This window comes from Ipomoea nil, unplaced genomic scaffold, assembly GCF_001879475.1.
Source record: "Ipomoea nil cultivar Tokyo-kokei standard unplaced genomic scaffold, Asagao_1.1 scaffold2705, whole genome shotgun sequence".
Taxonomy (NCBI): domain Eukaryota; kingdom Viridiplantae; phylum Streptophyta; class Magnoliopsida; order Solanales; family Convolvulaceae; genus Ipomoea; species Ipomoea nil.
In genome coordinates this window covers 3,223,066-3,239,108 of record NW_017619133.1, presented here as the reverse complement: position 1 = coordinate 3,239,108, position 16,043 = coordinate 3,223,066, and the positions used below count along the sequence as shown (strand labels likewise).

The 16,043-nt window shown below is 35.7% G+C and overlaps 1 protein-coding gene across 2 annotated transcripts; it reads right to left on the bottom strand.

The window, feature by feature from the left end:
• Positions 1 to 9,208: 9,208 nt before the first annotated feature.
• On the bottom strand, positions 9,209 to 13,992 carry LOC109156418 (probable serine/threonine-protein kinase WNK4). 2 transcript variants are annotated; one of them, XM_019304276.1, is made up of 7 exons: positions 13,584 to 13,992; positions 12,475 to 12,740; positions 12,161 to 12,384; positions 11,912 to 12,069; positions 11,369 to 11,684; positions 10,341 to 10,688; positions 9,209 to 9,782 (listed from the first exon to the last, which is right to left on the bottom strand). In XM_019304276.1, exons 1-7 carry the CDS (start codon positions 13,665 to 13,667, stop codon positions 9,331 to 9,333), a joined length of 1,848 nt encoding a protein of 615 aa, XP_019159821.1. In that variant the 5' UTR covers positions 13,668 to 13,992; the 3' UTR covers positions 9,209 to 9,330. The 2 variants fall into 2 exon arrangements, with proteins under 2 accessions (XP_019159821.1, XP_019159823.1); XM_019304278.1 differs by having other exon boundaries at positions 10,350 to 10,688.
• Positions 13,993 to 16,043: the final 2,051 nt, after the last annotated feature.

Here is a 16,043-nt window from a genome sequence, read left to right as displayed (position 1 = left end):
ACAACATGACTAGTGACATGAAAAAATTGCAAAATTTGGCAGAGTACAAAGGAAGTCGTGTGGTAGTAACAACGGACAATTCTATATTTGCCGATAGCCCTTGTGAGCAATGTAGTAGTTTCTCCTCAATGTGGTGAAGTGGGTGTACCACTACAGGATGTCTATCGTGTTCCAGGTATGAAGAAAAATCTTCTCTCAGTATCACAAATAACATCTTGTCATTTTGTCCTGTTTGGTTCACAAGATGTGAAAGTGCATCGGGGATTTGAGAATAGTGCAGAGCCTAACTGACAGGGAAAATACAAGAATCAATCTACGTGATGTTTGTAAAAACTGCATTTGTAGACAAGACAAGGAGGAATGAGACTGTTGACTTATGCATATGAGGCTTAGTCATGTTAGCTATTCTAAGCTAGACATGATGATGCGGAAGTCAATGCTGAAGGGTTTACCCCAACTTGAAGTGTGGTCTAACGTTGTTTGTGTGGGATGTCAATACAGAAAGGCACACCAGCTTCCCTTTGAAGAGTCCAAATACAGAGCAAAGAAATCATTAGAGTTGATACACTCTAATGTGTTTGGGCTGGTCAAGCAATCTACTTTTGGAGGGATGAAGTATATGGTCACCATCATTGATGATTTGTCAAGGTATGTGTGAGTATATTTTATGAAGGAAAAATCTAAAGTTTTGTCAAAATTCAAAATATTTAAAAGTGAAGCAGAAACAGAGGTTGGCAGTAATGTTTGTTGCCTACACACTGACAATGGGGGAGAATATACCTCAGATGAGTTCTCAGATTTTCTTCATAGTTGGAGAATAATTCATCAATTCACGTTGTTCATGCACGCCACAACAAAATGGCATTGTAGAGAGGAAGAATAGGCACTTAGCAAAAGCTTGTCGTAACATGCTTCATGCTAAGAATGTTCCTGGATGTTTTTGGGCAGAGGCGATGAAAACTACAGCATCTGTGATCAACAAACTTCCTCAACAGAGGTTAAAGTTTCTTTCACCTTTTGAAGAAACAGAAGAATGTGAAACCCACTGTTGGTTATTTTCGAGTATTTGGGATGTGTTTGCTATGTTTTTGTTCTGACCATCTACGGAGCAAGATGGAGAAGAAGGATGTTAGGTGCATTTTTGTAGGATATGACAGTCAAAGGAAGGGGTGGCGATGCTGTGATCCAACAAACAATAAGTGTTACACATCAATGAATGTAGTTTTTTATGAAGCATCTTCGTGGTGGTCATCTAGAAAGGAAGTGTTACCAGACTCGGATATTTTGAAAGAGGTGTTGCATCCTTCTATAGTCCAGTTAACTATAGAAAAGGATGAGGTTGCAGCAGCAACTATGTGAGTGTTACTAGCACTCGTAGCAACTAAGAATTGGAATCTTTGGCAGATGGACTTAAAAATGAAGTTTTGCATGGAAAACAGGATCGAGAAATCTATATGTATCAGCCAATGGGTTTCCAATGTCAAACTCATCCGGAATATGTCTGCAAGCTTCGAAAAGCTCTTTACCGATTGAAACATGCCCATAGAGCCTGGTATGGAAAAATTGCTGAGTTTCTTGTTTATAGTGGTTACTCTGTGGCACCTTCAAACTCTAGTTTGTTTGTCAAAACTGAAGGAGGTAAGCTAGCTATTGTTCTAGTGTATGTAGATTATTTAGTTCTAACTAGTGATCATGGAGAAGAAATTGTAAGAACTAAATAAACAGAATCTGTCAGTGCGCTTCCAAATGAAGGAACTTGGGTTGTTGAGTCATTTTCTTGGGTTGGAGATAAACCGTAGTGAAGAAGGGATATTTGTACATCAACACAAATATTCTAGAGATTTGCTAGAAAAGTTTGGCATGTCTGGGTGCAAACTAATTACAACACCATTGGAGTTGAATGAAAGTTGTCTGCGCGTGAAGGGAAAGACTTGCAGGATACTAAAGTGTATCGACAATTAGTAGGTAGTCTAATCTACCTTACATTAATGAGACCCAATCTTTCGTTTGGAGTTGGAGTGATGAACATATATATGCAAAATCGGAAGAAGCCTCATTTGGAAACAGTCCGTAAGATCTTGAGATATGTAAATGGTACTCTTGGTCATGGTATTATGTACAAAAAGGATGGAGGTAGCAGATTAATTGGCTACTGTGACACAGATTATGCAGGTGATTGTGATACGCGACGTTCGACTATAGGCTATGTATTTATGCTAGGGTCTGGAGCAGTTTCATGGTGTAGCAAAAGACAGCCAACAATGTCTTTGTCAACCATAAAATCAGAGTATCGAGCAGATGGTGAAGAAATTGCAAAGATAATGGAGAATTATTGCAAAAAAAAAAATTAAAAATTAAAAATTACCTTACGACTACGTGGTGATGCTGCATGAGAAAAATCCACAGTGTCTTGCAGTTTTTGAGAAAATGGAATCCTTCATCACGGGCTCCTATTTGTTTTGTTCATTACTAAAATGAATTGAGGGGCTTGCCTTTTTCAGCTGCATTGCACTGCCACATGCATAAACAATGGATCCGCTAGGCTAGATGAGCAACCTTCTATCTGGAAGTAGAGAGTGAATAGAAAGAGAGAGATGGGAAGTAGACAGTGAAGAGAAAGAGAGATGGAGAGATAGTCTAGTGAGGTGTGAGAGCATGTGAATTGTAGGGAAGTGGAAAGAGAAGAGAGGAATTTGTGTGGCTGTAAAAGCTTATGTACAAGAGGCCACCAAAAAGAATAAAAAAATTGGTGGGAAATATATTTTAGTGAAAAAAAAAATCTAGACATCAATAGTGAGAGTAACGAGAGTAAAATTTTAAAATAAGTGTAAAATTAAAATTTCACCACTAAATCATATAAACTAGAGTAATTTTTAACCCTCACAAAAACTATGCAAATAATAATACATTTAGAGAGGGGTTTCTCTACTTGTCCCTAATTTTTTATCGCTAAAAATTGTTTTTCTTGTAGTGATTCTAACTAGAAGCAGATTTGCTATTGATGTGGGTGTGAAGGGCACTAGTCCGGCACGTGCCGCACACCAAAACATTTGGTTGAAGTTTATCTACTAATGCAGAAGAGAAATGAAAAAGATGATAAGCAACGTAACAGTTGAAGAATAAATCTCATCTTGCTAGTTTGCCTAAATCAAATGCAGTGTTAAATGATGATGACCTTTTGCAATATGAACTTGAAGACTATGGTGATCATGAGTGATCATTCTATGATTGTTTTAGGGATATTTATTTATTTATTTTTACAAACACTTTATTAGTTATTCCTTTCTTTTTGATGTTAATATGTTTTTGAGTCATGATCATTATGCATCATTAGTTCAATTTATTTTAATAATGTATGGAGTTTTAATTATATTTATGTTATTATTACAATTTAATGATTAATTGGTTGAGCAATCCATGTGATGTGATTGTTTAAAAAAAAACAAAAACAAAAACAAAATCCATTATTATTATTATTTTAACATTGTTTATGATGAATATTTGATTTTATTTTTCAAATATTCTAATTAATGTGTTTATTTTAATTATTAGATTAGTTATTGATATTATTATTTTTTGTTTTAATTGTTTAGAATTGCAAATATTCTTGTTGTTTAGTCAATGGGACTGAATTGACACTATATTTAGTGGATAGTGCAATCACTCATATTATCCTCACGGATAAGAGGTATTTTCATACGTTAACCATTCATACGTTATTTTGTGGATTGATCCCTAGAAGTGGATAAGGACTCATTTAGGCCTAAGAAAGATAATGGGGATATTCTAGGATCTGAAGTTCCTTGTCTTAGTGCTATTGGGGCTCTACTCTATCTTGCTAATATCACTAGGTCTGATATTGCCTTTTTAGTGAATTTACTAGTTAGGTTTAGTGCATCTCTGATCAGAACTATTCAGAAGACATTGGAATGGAGTAAAGCATATCCTCTTATATCTCCAAGGTACAAAAGATCATGGTCTTTATTCAAATGTCGGCTATATGTCTTATCTCCATAATGCCAATTCTCTTACTAGTTATGTATGTTTTCCTTTGTGGAGACACAACAACTATTTTGTGGAGACCTATTAAACAGACCCTAGTTGCTACCTCATCTAATCACTCAGAGATTATTGCTCTATATGAAGCCTCACGAGAATGTGTATGGTTGATACATCATATCAATAGCTCGTGCAGTATAGATAACAAAGATGATATTCTCACTGTCCTATATGAGGACAATGCGGCATGTTTTGCACATATGAGTAATGGGTATGTTAAGCGAAACCTTAAAAAACACATTACACCTAACTACTTTTATCAACATGAACTCCAGAAGAGTAGCAAAATTCTTGTTTAGAAGCTTCGCTCAAGTAACAATTTGGCATATCTGTTCACAAAGTCCTTGCTTACATCCACCCAGCGTTGCACAAATCCCGCCTAGGCACCGATTAATAGGCGCCTAATCGCTAGGCGTTGGTCGGCCGCCTAGCATATCACCATAATCGGTGGTCTAGGCGATTGGCTGCTTAGGCGCTAACCGCCTAGACCTCCTAGGCGCCGACTAGGTCGACTAGTCGGGCGATTAGCTATTATTTTCTTCTTTTTAAATGAGTTATTTCACTCAAAATGACATCGTTTTGAGCAAAATAATCCTAAATTGTTCAATCTCTATATGTGTTTTAGGTTAATATTTAATATTTTAGTATTAACTATTAAAGTATTAAATAGTTTATAATTATCAAGTCTTAAAAAATTTAGGAATAAGGGTCATATAGGTCATCAAACTACACACAATAGTGCAATTAAGCCACCGAACCTAAAAAGACAACAATTAGGTCCCTAAACTAACCAATTTTATGCAACTAATCCAATTTATAGGTTTTGCAGGTTAATAACAGGTTATCCCAAATTTAAAATATATATATATATATATATATATATATATATATATATATATATATATATATATATATATATATATATATATATATATATATATATATATATATATATATATATATATATATATATATATATATATATATATATATATATTTTTTAAATTATTATTTAAAAATACTTATTAAATTTTTATTTTTATTTAAAAAAAAAAAAAAAAAACTTCGCCGGAGACGAAGAAACTTTCTTCGTCTCCGGTCATGTCTCCATAACTGCTACGCTGAAACTGCTTGTGCGCTGGAAAGCTTTGCCGCTACTTCTCGCCGAGGAGATCTTCTACTGCCGCCGTCGTACAGACGGCCGGAGAGGAAACCCAACTGCCCCAAGTTTCGCCGGAGGAAGTCGTTGCCTCTATTTCGCCGGATCTGCTGCCGAGCTGAGAGGGGTCGCCTGAGGAAAACATGTGCTCTCCAATCACCGCTGCTTCGCTGGGAGCTTTCCATGACAAAACTTGGACACCGGTTCGCACAGCATTCTCGTCGTGGTCGTCGTCTACAGTGCGAACCTCCGGAGCAGTGGGCATGGTTCAAACTTCAAATCATCAACATAAACTTGGACCTTTTTTTTTTAATATAAATTTTAAATAATTTTTTTTAAACAATCAAATAATTATTTTTAAATAATTTTTTTAAAAAAAATATTTTAAATTTAGGATGACCTGTTACTAACTTACAAAACCTGTAAATTTGACTAATTGCATTAAATTGATTAGTTTAGGGACTCAATTGTTGTTTTTTTAGGTTTAGTGGCCTAATTGCATTATTGTGTACAGTTCAATGGCCTATTTGACCCTTATTCCAAAAATTTATAATAAAAAAAGGTAAACAAATATTTAAAAAATAAAAAATACACGGGCGCCTAGGCATTGATTAATCGTCGCCTAGGCTTCTCCCAAGCGCCCGAGGAGCGCCTAGCAATTTTTTCAACCATGCATCCACCTTTAAAAATTTTGTTCATAAAATTGGGATGTGTAGGCTTCGAAGATTGTTGTCTTCATGGGGAGCAACAACCTCTAGGTGTTCTTGACTAATTGGTCTAGAAGGCCTTCATAATCCTGAAGATTAAGCCTTGAAGGCATTTGGTTGTACTCTTTTTTCCTTAGTTAAGTGATTTTTTTTTCTACTGAGTTTTCTTAGTCTAAGGTTTTTAATGAGGCAACTAGTGTAACATATGATTATACATACATCATGTACTCTTTTCCTTGACTAGGTTTTTCTCACAGGGTTGTTTTAACAAATTTTTTAACGGGCGAGTCATGATTATGGGAAGTTAATGGTAAGGGAGGGTATTATAATTAATTTAAATGTGTAGTCATTATCTTAGTGGTTTAGTTGTTTCAATTCCTAGTTTTCAGAATTATACATGTTGTATGAACCATTTACCAGATAAATGAGAATTCCTCGTGCATTTTTCTTCTCAATTTTCAGTTCTAGTTCTCTCTCTATTTATCTCGTATTGTGTAACAAAACTTTCACCGAAAATCAACCAAGCAAAGAAAAAACATAACTAGACTTTCACTGAAGATCAACCATAAGAAGGGACATCATAATTCACAACAAATTCTTTGTTGTTCTCTATATTTTTATCCCCCAATTTTTTTTCTGCTTTATTTTCGTAAACATGTTTCCTTTTTCATTTCTTCATAATTTTTTTTAAAAAAATTTCCATTTAATAAATACTCTGAAAAATGCCTCATTATCTCTCAATTGATTTTTTATAATATAAATTATGTGTTTAATTGGTTGTGTGGCAATTAAGCACGTTTACAGTTTACATGCCTAATATGTGAAAGAAAAGAGAGAGAAAAAAAATGTTATTTTTTAGAAAAATACCAATGTTGCAAAAAACGTTAGGCGCCCCCTAAGCGGCAAGGGGGCGCCTAGCGCCTAGGCGCCGATTTTTTTATTTTTATTTTTTATTTTTTTATTTTTTTAATTAAAAATAAAATTAAAAATTAAAAATTTTTAAGATTTAGTAATAAAATATAAGGTTTCCATAGTTATTTCTCAGAAACTATTTACAAAAGTGGTTGTAAAATTGTTCAAAAGATTGTTTAAACCATCTAAATACATTAAAAAAACTAAAATTAAGAGTTAAAGAAGCATTTTTTTGAGAAATTAGTGGACCAAACCGTTTGCGGCAGTGGATAGATCTAAAAAAAATACGCGATTTGCAAAAAAAATTGTCCAAAACGGACAACCGAGTCAAAAGTTATGCCTTCCCGAACTTTTCTCAATTTAAAACGCAAAAAAAAAAAAATAAAAATAAACCGCCGGTTCAGCCGCCTAGCCGGCCGGCCGCGGAGGAGGCCGATTCCGGCCTTCTTCGCAACGGCGACTAGGCGCGATTTTTGCAACCATGGAAAATACTAAACACCTTTACAATTATCAATTACAAATAACAACTTTTTGATGTAACAAAATGTCACAATACAAATATTTAATTACCACTTAAACGCGCAATTACCACTTAAACATGCTATTACCACATAAAGATGTGGCGGTTTATGAGTAATAAATACTCTGGTGTGTAGCATGGTCTTTTTTTTATATAGGAAAAAGTGTGAAATAGTAGATTAGTAGTGTGGTAAGAGTGACTATCTCTCTAGTAGGGGCGGACCCAGCATGGGGGCAGTGGGGCAGCTGCCCCCACTCACTCCACCCACACCCACCCACACCTCATATATAACCCTGCTGGTATGTATATATGTATATATAGTACAAGTTTTAAGATAAGTATAATAAAATAGATAAAAGTTAATAAAAGATTAGTAAATCAGGTGGCAAAGTGCGCAGCTTGTCTTTGCTAGTGGCTAAGGTTTGAATCTTTAGTGTCTGTGTGTATGTTTTGTTTTTTATGACTTCTAAATACTTTGTGTGTGTATGTTTTGTTTTTTATGACTTCTAAATACTTGGTGTGTATGTTTTGTTTTTATAACTTCTAAATACTTGGTATTAATTAATTGTGAGATTTAGACACATATATATAACTTTCTTTTATATTAATAATGATATGTTTATAATGTAGTTTTTATTCGAATTATTTTATCAAATTAATTATGCTTCTTATTTTGTTATGAATATTTTTTATAAAGTTTTGATGTGTTTTATTTGTCAACTTTCTTTTATATTAATAATGATATGTGTTTATAATGTATTTTTTATTCGAATTATTTTATCAAATTAATTATGCATCCTATTTTGTTATGAATATTTTTTATAAAGTTTTGATATGTTTTATTTTTCATCCGCATCCAACAATATTTATGGCTATACTTTTTATGTGTTTTATTTTTTTTATCAAACTATCTATTTTGTTTTAATGCGTTTTGTCCCTACTGACAAAATTTTCTGGGTCCATCACTGCTCTCTAGAATTAGGATTCTCTTCCTTTTCTCTAGAAAGCCACACTTTCGACTGACTCTTTTGTTCTCAAACAGTAGTGATTTTACATGCTCCATCCTATTTTAATTTCATTTGTTGGTGATGTTGTTCTTATTTCAACGGAGTTGACTTCCGGTATTGACCTTTTCCGGTTGAATGAAATTGGTCTCGTCCTGTTGTCTTATTTTGTTTAATTGCCATTGTCTTTGACTTGTTCAATGCTTAATTAGCTCCTTGTTGATTTCTAAATACTAGTGCTATCATTGTTAGTATTAACTATTGCATATCATATATGTAATCTCTTGAGGATAACATTACACTAGTATACTCCCATTTCCTACAACAAATATAAGATGCCTGCATGGACAGCTCAGTTAGTCATAGATGTGAAGTTTGGGAAGAATGATCCGGGATCGTGTCTCACCAGCGACAGTGTGGGAGTAATCTCTCAAACTGAGGGCTCCTTGTGCTTAGTAAGCAAAGTCTAGCCTCTGTATTCAACTGAGTTACCATGAGTGCACGGTAAGCAAAGGTCTAGCCTATGTGTTCAGCTGAGTTACCATGATTTACATCCTCAAATACTCTGTCGGACCGGGTATAGGGTTCTTGGGATTGGGGATTCAACCTTTTGAAAAGAATGACTAGGGATCGTGTCTCACCAACAGCAGTATGAGAGTAACCTCTTAAAGTGAGGGGCTCCTTGTGGGCAGTATGCAAAGGTCTAGAGCTGAGTTACCATGAGTGCTCAGTAAGCAAAGGTCTAGTCTATGCATTCAGCTGAGTTACCATGATTTACATCCTCAGATACTCTGTCGGACCAGGTGTAGGGGTCCTTGGGGTTGGGGATTCAACTTTTTGGGAAGAATATACATAAAGATATTTACACATTGTAATTTAATAGGCAATCACAATATATTGTAGTATACATTGCAGCAATTAATGAGCTAGCAAGCTAACTATGCAAGCAAGCTAGCTAAGCAACAATAATCATGAATTCCTCTTTGGTTTATGACCACTACTACTCCCCTTACCACAATGATCACTCAACCTGGGACTGGGAGAAGCGTGGCGAGAGGTGTTTCTGCAGTCACGGGGCACTTCAAATCCGATATTCTCCACTGCTCCCACCGTCTTGAACAACCGCCGCTTGTGCACCTCCTCTATCAATGTCCGGTGAAGCAACTGGCTGCGCATGTCTACTAGCGATCGGTTCCTTGTTAATCTCCGCATGTTGTCTTGTTTCTGTTCAACCATAGCCCACCCCGTGGTTGAACTTTCCCCGGGGCAGAATCTTGAATGGCTGTGGCTCACACCAATGCCCCCTGCCGGACTTTGCCTTCTTGGGTTGGTCTCATCATCTGCTGAAAAGTAATTGAGGTTGGAATAGTTTCCTGAGTGTGATGAAGAGCTCTGGGAGGTTGTTTCCTCGTATGCTTCATCTGCAACATCATTAAGAACAGGAAAATGGAACATCATAACATGTGCACATCAGGGGTTTAGTATGTACTTGAATAGAATGCAGACATATTGTTGGGCAGAGTCCGGTAAAGGACCAAGTCCATCAATTGGTGGCTAGGGGATTGTTGGGCAGAGGAGGGCTAAGTTCAGCACCGCCTCTCGAAAATGTGGTGGTGACTGGTATATGGAAACAAAGTTGCCCCTTCACTATGAGTGATAGCTTTCAACATAGTGGTAAACGTTTGATCCTAATAAATTCAAGTCCCGGAGGTCAATGAAGGACCAAGACTAGTACCCTGCCTCTTGAAAATGTGGTTGCGGTATAATGAAATAAAGTTACATCTTGACTACGAGTTATAACTTTTGACGTAGTGATAAGTACTTAATAAGTGACATCAAAGTCAGGTCACGGGTTCGGTCTGTGCAATTAATACCAGCAAATTAAACTAGCTGGTGTTGGGAAGGGAATTGTTGTGCCTAGTGAAGGGCTAAGTCGGGCACCCTGTCTCTAAAAAATGTGATGGCAGTATGGTTGATCCTATATATACCTTGAAGCCATAGATGGTGGTCTTTTCCTTGTATCTCTTGAGAAGTTATTGGAGCTGAAACCGAGCCTTGGGATGATGATGCGGTGGTGGATGAGAGTGAGCAGAAAGGATTGTGGTAATCATCTTTATAACTAAGAACATGGTGATCAACTACTGCAGGCTCATATTGATTCCATTTCCGCCATTGGGGTACTAGACCACTAATCTCCCCATCAATCATGTTTGCAATTTCAGCTGGTTTCCAGTCTCTGATTTCTAATTCCTTCACCATTTCATTTGCAACTTCGGTTGGTGTGTCGCTTAAGATGTCAAATGGAAAATACACGTTCCTAACACCACCTGCACAGGAAGATCACAACATACATTATTACAATTCTAATCTGGAAGCCATGGGTAATTTCAACAAATTGTTTAAGTTAGAGGAACATATATATTATGTCGTGTGGAGGCCGGTAACAGGCCAAATCCAATAATTGGTAGTTAGAGGATTGTTGGACCAAGTCTAGCACTCAGCACTTGATCTAACAAGTGGTATTAGAGCCAGATCACGGGTTCAAGGATGCTAGGAAGGGGACCAATCATTATTACATGGACCATATATGGTTCATACAGCTGTGTAGACCATAAATAAAAAGCACATTTTTAATATACTAAAAGTACATTATTTGAGTACTGAAAGTACGTTATTTTATATATACTATCAAATAATGTACCTTCAGTACACAAATAATGTATTTTTAGTATATTAAAAATGTACCTGATATTCATGGACCACACAGCTATGTGGACCATGATCCACACAATAATTTGTCGGGACTTGTTGGACAGAACGGGCCAAATCCAATAATTGGTGGCTAAAGGAATTGTTGGGCAGAGGCCGGTAAACGGCCAGCACCCTGACTCTAGAAAATGTGTAGCGATATAATGAAATAAAGTTGGGTCTTCGTTATTAGCTATAGCTTTTGGCGTAGTTACAAGCATTTGATCCTAACATATAATAATAATATTAATAACAATACCTTCTTTATCAGCAATCTGCACCTTAAGAATGATGGTATCATCTTCAGGATTCAACTTTCCCTTGATAGTCATGCTCGTTGCCGGCACATGGTGGTTCAAATTCAGGTCCTCCATTCCAATAATATTGTCATTCAGAAAAGGCTTTTGACACCCAACCATTGTTAGTGGCTTCCCTATAGAATCATCAGGGGCCAGAAATGGATCCACCATTAGTTCTTTAGCTGATAATCTCTTGGAGACAGGCTCCAAACACTTGCCAATAAACTGCTGTGCTTCCAAGTCTTCAACCTTGTAAAATGCCCTTGGCTTTTTGCCCTGCCACCCAAAATGCTATGCTATTTCAGTGAGAGCAATTTCTTGTAAATTTGCAAAAAGAAATTATACCAAACAGCTATCAGCTAACAGCTAATTTACCAAACATTTTTCTACAATCAACTAATGTTATCAACTAGCTATACTTTCTAATTAACACAATCAGCTAACAGCTAATAGCTATCAGTTAACAATCATTTACCAAACAGGGCCAGTACTGTCTTACATACCGAGGTCACTTTCTTGTAAATTTGAGCAGGATTGTTGCATTCACTGTATGGATATTCACCAGTAAGCATCTCTAGAATACACAACCCGAACGAATACACATCCACGAGCTCGTTGTAGTTCTCATCGTATAGCTCTGGCGCCATGAACTCGGGTGTTCCTATAACCACACATACAGGACGAAATCAATTCGATCAAGAGTAATAAGGAAAGTAAAGCCCTGGCCTATAAGTTCCATTATATTGCGTTACCTATAACGCTATGTGCTCTATGGGATCCACGAAGAATTGCTGCAAGGCCAAGGTCCCCAATCTTGACCTGTCCAAGATGGCCATTCACAAAAATATTGTCACACTTGAGGTCTCGGTGGATCACCGGGGGGTCGTGGCAATGCAAATAAACAAGGCCTGTGAGAATTTGGCGCGCCCAAATCTTTATGGCTCGGGTGTCTACTCGACTATACTTCTTCCTGTATCTGCATCATCACGAGATCGAACACGTCTTATGAACAGCAGATAAGGTAAAATTAAGATGAGAAAAGGGAAGGGAGGGAAGGGAAATTTACCCTCTGAGGGTTCCAGAAGTGAACATCTCAGTGATGAAATTGAAAGTGGTGTTTTGAACATTAATCCAAGAAGTATAGAACTTGATGATGGAATCATGGTTTAGGGTGCTTAAAAGATGAACCTCAGAGTAGAGCCTCTGCAAATCATCTGGTGAATGAAGCAAATCATTCAGCTTTATTTGGCTCCATGCCACTTCCATCCCAACCACCATATCTATTGCCTTGTACACCTTCTTCATCGCCCCTTTTCCCAACATTTCATCCAACTGCACCCAACATCATATCATTCATTCGTTAAATCTGTTAGGATCAAGAGTTTACCACTACGCCAAAAGCCATTAACGAAGTCGCAACTTTATTTCTTTATAGATTGCCATCACATTTTCAAGAGGCAGGTGTTGGACTTGGCCTCTTCACCGGACTCTGCCCAATTGACAATTTCCCTCCCAGCACCTATCACTTGTTAGGATTAAACCACTACTGGAAATTCTAAAATTTCCGATTACCTAAAAGTGATCTTAAATCAAGTCAAAAGCCTTGTTCCGACCACTTTTGGTATCCGGAAAAACCCATGACCACTTTTTGCTTTCAACTTGATTTAAGATCACTTTTAGATGGTCGGAAATTCAATAATTTCCAGTAGTGAATGCTTATCACTACGTCAAAAACTATAACTAGTAGCGAATTGAAAGCGTAACTTTTTTTTTTGAAAACCGTCATCACATTTTCTAGAGGCAGGGTGCTAGACTTGGTCTTTCATTTCATTGACCTCCGCCCAACAATCCCCTAACCACCAATTAATCAACAAAATTAACCCACAGATTCTTGACCCACACAAAACTGTTCCAATCTTTGCCCACAAACCCAGATCGAAGAACTTGCAAAGATTACATTTTTATATACAAGTCCACCAGAACAACAAAGGATTTTCAACAACTTCTTGCACAATCGATTACCCAGCAATATATATATATATATATATATATAATATATCTCAATAAATATATGCATGCATGTATGTATGTAAGCCCCAGAAACAAAGACAAAAGAAATTTAATTAATTTGGAAAAGTGAAAAATAAAGAAATCAAATTAAGCTGAGTAACTTACGCGACCATAACGTCCAGTGGGATCATATTCGACATATCCGAGGCCATCTTCGTCGGAGCGGTCCGCTAATGCTTCCTTATACATGTTTTTTATAAGAAGAATAAAAACTATTTGTTTATTAGTTGTGTTTTCCTTAGCTTCCAGACAACGTAGGAGCTGAGGTAGCTAGCTAGGAAAAGCTTTAAGTTTCTTTTGTTGTCTATAATGAAAGAAAAACCAGAAAAAAAAACCAAGGCTTTCTGCGTCTCCTGCTGTCCTAGGAGAGGACACTCTTCCACTGCTTGTAATTATTAGGCACCACCTGATTTGATTGAGAAAAATAATAATAATAAAACCCAAAGTCTTATTATTATTAGTGTGGGATTTGACAGAGGAGGAGAATGGGAAAAAGATGATGTGAAATGTGGGGTTAATTGGTATCTGTTGTTGTATATATATCTTAACAATATAATGCAAGCCTACAAAATGTTGTTTTCGTTGACTGTAGTTACAGGGTGCAAGATTCCATTTTTAATCCAAACATTAATTAAAAGAACTAATATAAGGAATTGATGCTTTAATCGTGATTAAATTGAATCTGCATAATAATAAGAGAGTGAATTGAAGAAAATAAACGTGAGTTTTTTGTATGGGTTGGGGTAGAAGATGATTCTGGAAAAGCAGAGGGACCTGAAATTTGAAGAAGAATCTGAAACAATTAATATGTAGCCGTTTGGGTTTGACATTTGTCCAGTAATCAGCAATGTAATCTATCTGCAAGAAGAAAATGGGCGGAGAGAGGGGTTAGGATTAAGCCAATCGTTATACTGTGAGCACGTGCTCACCTTGCATGGAGCGCACAAATCTATATTCATAATTTTTATACTGTAAATTCATAATTTGTATACTATATATTCATAATTTCTAGACTTTTGGTGAGCTAAAATTTATACTTTAGATTCATGATTTCTAATCACGAATCTATATCTATAATTTTTATATTGTAAATCCATAATTTCGATACTGTATATTCATAGTTTCGAGACTCTTGGTGAGTTAAAATTTATACTTTAGATTCATAGTTTTAGCTCACCAAGAGTTTAGAAAATTATGGATTTATAGTATAGAAATTATAAATCTATAGTATAAAAATTATGGATATAAATTCGTGTGCATTATGTGTTATAGATATAGATTCGTGTGCATTATATGCATGGTGAGCACGTGCTCAGGGCATAATTTGCCGGATTAAGCTAAGGTGGTGTCATGTGACTTGACGTTATGTTTGACGGAGTTAAAGAGATTCCTGTTGGGGATTGCCAATTGCCAAAGCTTCAACATTTCTTCTTCTAATAAAACTCATTTTCTCCCAGGCAAATGTCAGTATGTCACTCCACTAAAAATGAGATACAATAATATTGTATCAAGTCTCATTTTCTAATTTTTCATTTTGCTTTATTGCCAAGTACATTGTATAGAATTTTTTTAGTGCAATTTATCTCTTTTACATAATTTATGAGCTATATATATAAAAATGTATTTTATCCATTGTTCACCTTTAGATAGTAACTGTTGGTGGAAATACAAGAGATAAATGGTAGGTTTTAAGTACGAGCCGAGCGAAACACTCTTTCCCTAACTCCTGTAAATAAAACATAGAGTTGTAAAATCTAGTTAAGTCATGACATTAAATTAGGCCCTTTTTTCAAGCTCATTTTGAAATTTTGAAAAAAAAAAGTCTTTATGCTATACAATTTAATAAGTTTTAGAGCGGTTCTTGTATAAATAGTGATGTAAACTCACTTCTCAAATCAATGTGGGACAAAGGCTACTTTAAAGTCTTTCGCCTTCTTTTTCCAACTCAAATGGGTCTACTTTGATAATTAATTTCTCATCCACTCATTATCTGTTTTGAGCATACAATATATTAATCTCTTCGTCTCACTACGAAGAACTCAAATCCACTTTGACCCGACCCAAAATGGAAGTGGACATCACTAATAACTGTACCACAAAATAACCACTTAAAATGTCATTTTATGCTATTTTTTCAACAGTATGTACAATTTACAGGTTTTTCTCATTACTCAAAAAAACAAAAAAAAAAAAAAAAAAAAATCACGAACTGCTTACCAATTGGTTAACTCTATTATGAATTAATAAAGAGAACTGTGAGTATACAAATAATCAAATAAAAAATTGAATGACCAAATGAATATCATTGAGTGATTTTATTAATATGAGAGTACATCATGACACTTTATTTAGTTAATGGATATATATAGAATTGCATTCTGGTGTGAATATGCGAATGCCTGATATCCGTTCACGTGTCCAGATTTAATGGATGAGAAACAATGATTTTTTTTAAAAACGTGATGACATTTTCGTAAATAATTGAACATCGAAGTGCAAATAAAATGTATTACAAGTGCATGTAAAATGTATTATAGGTGCAAGTAAAATTTACATTACGCATCA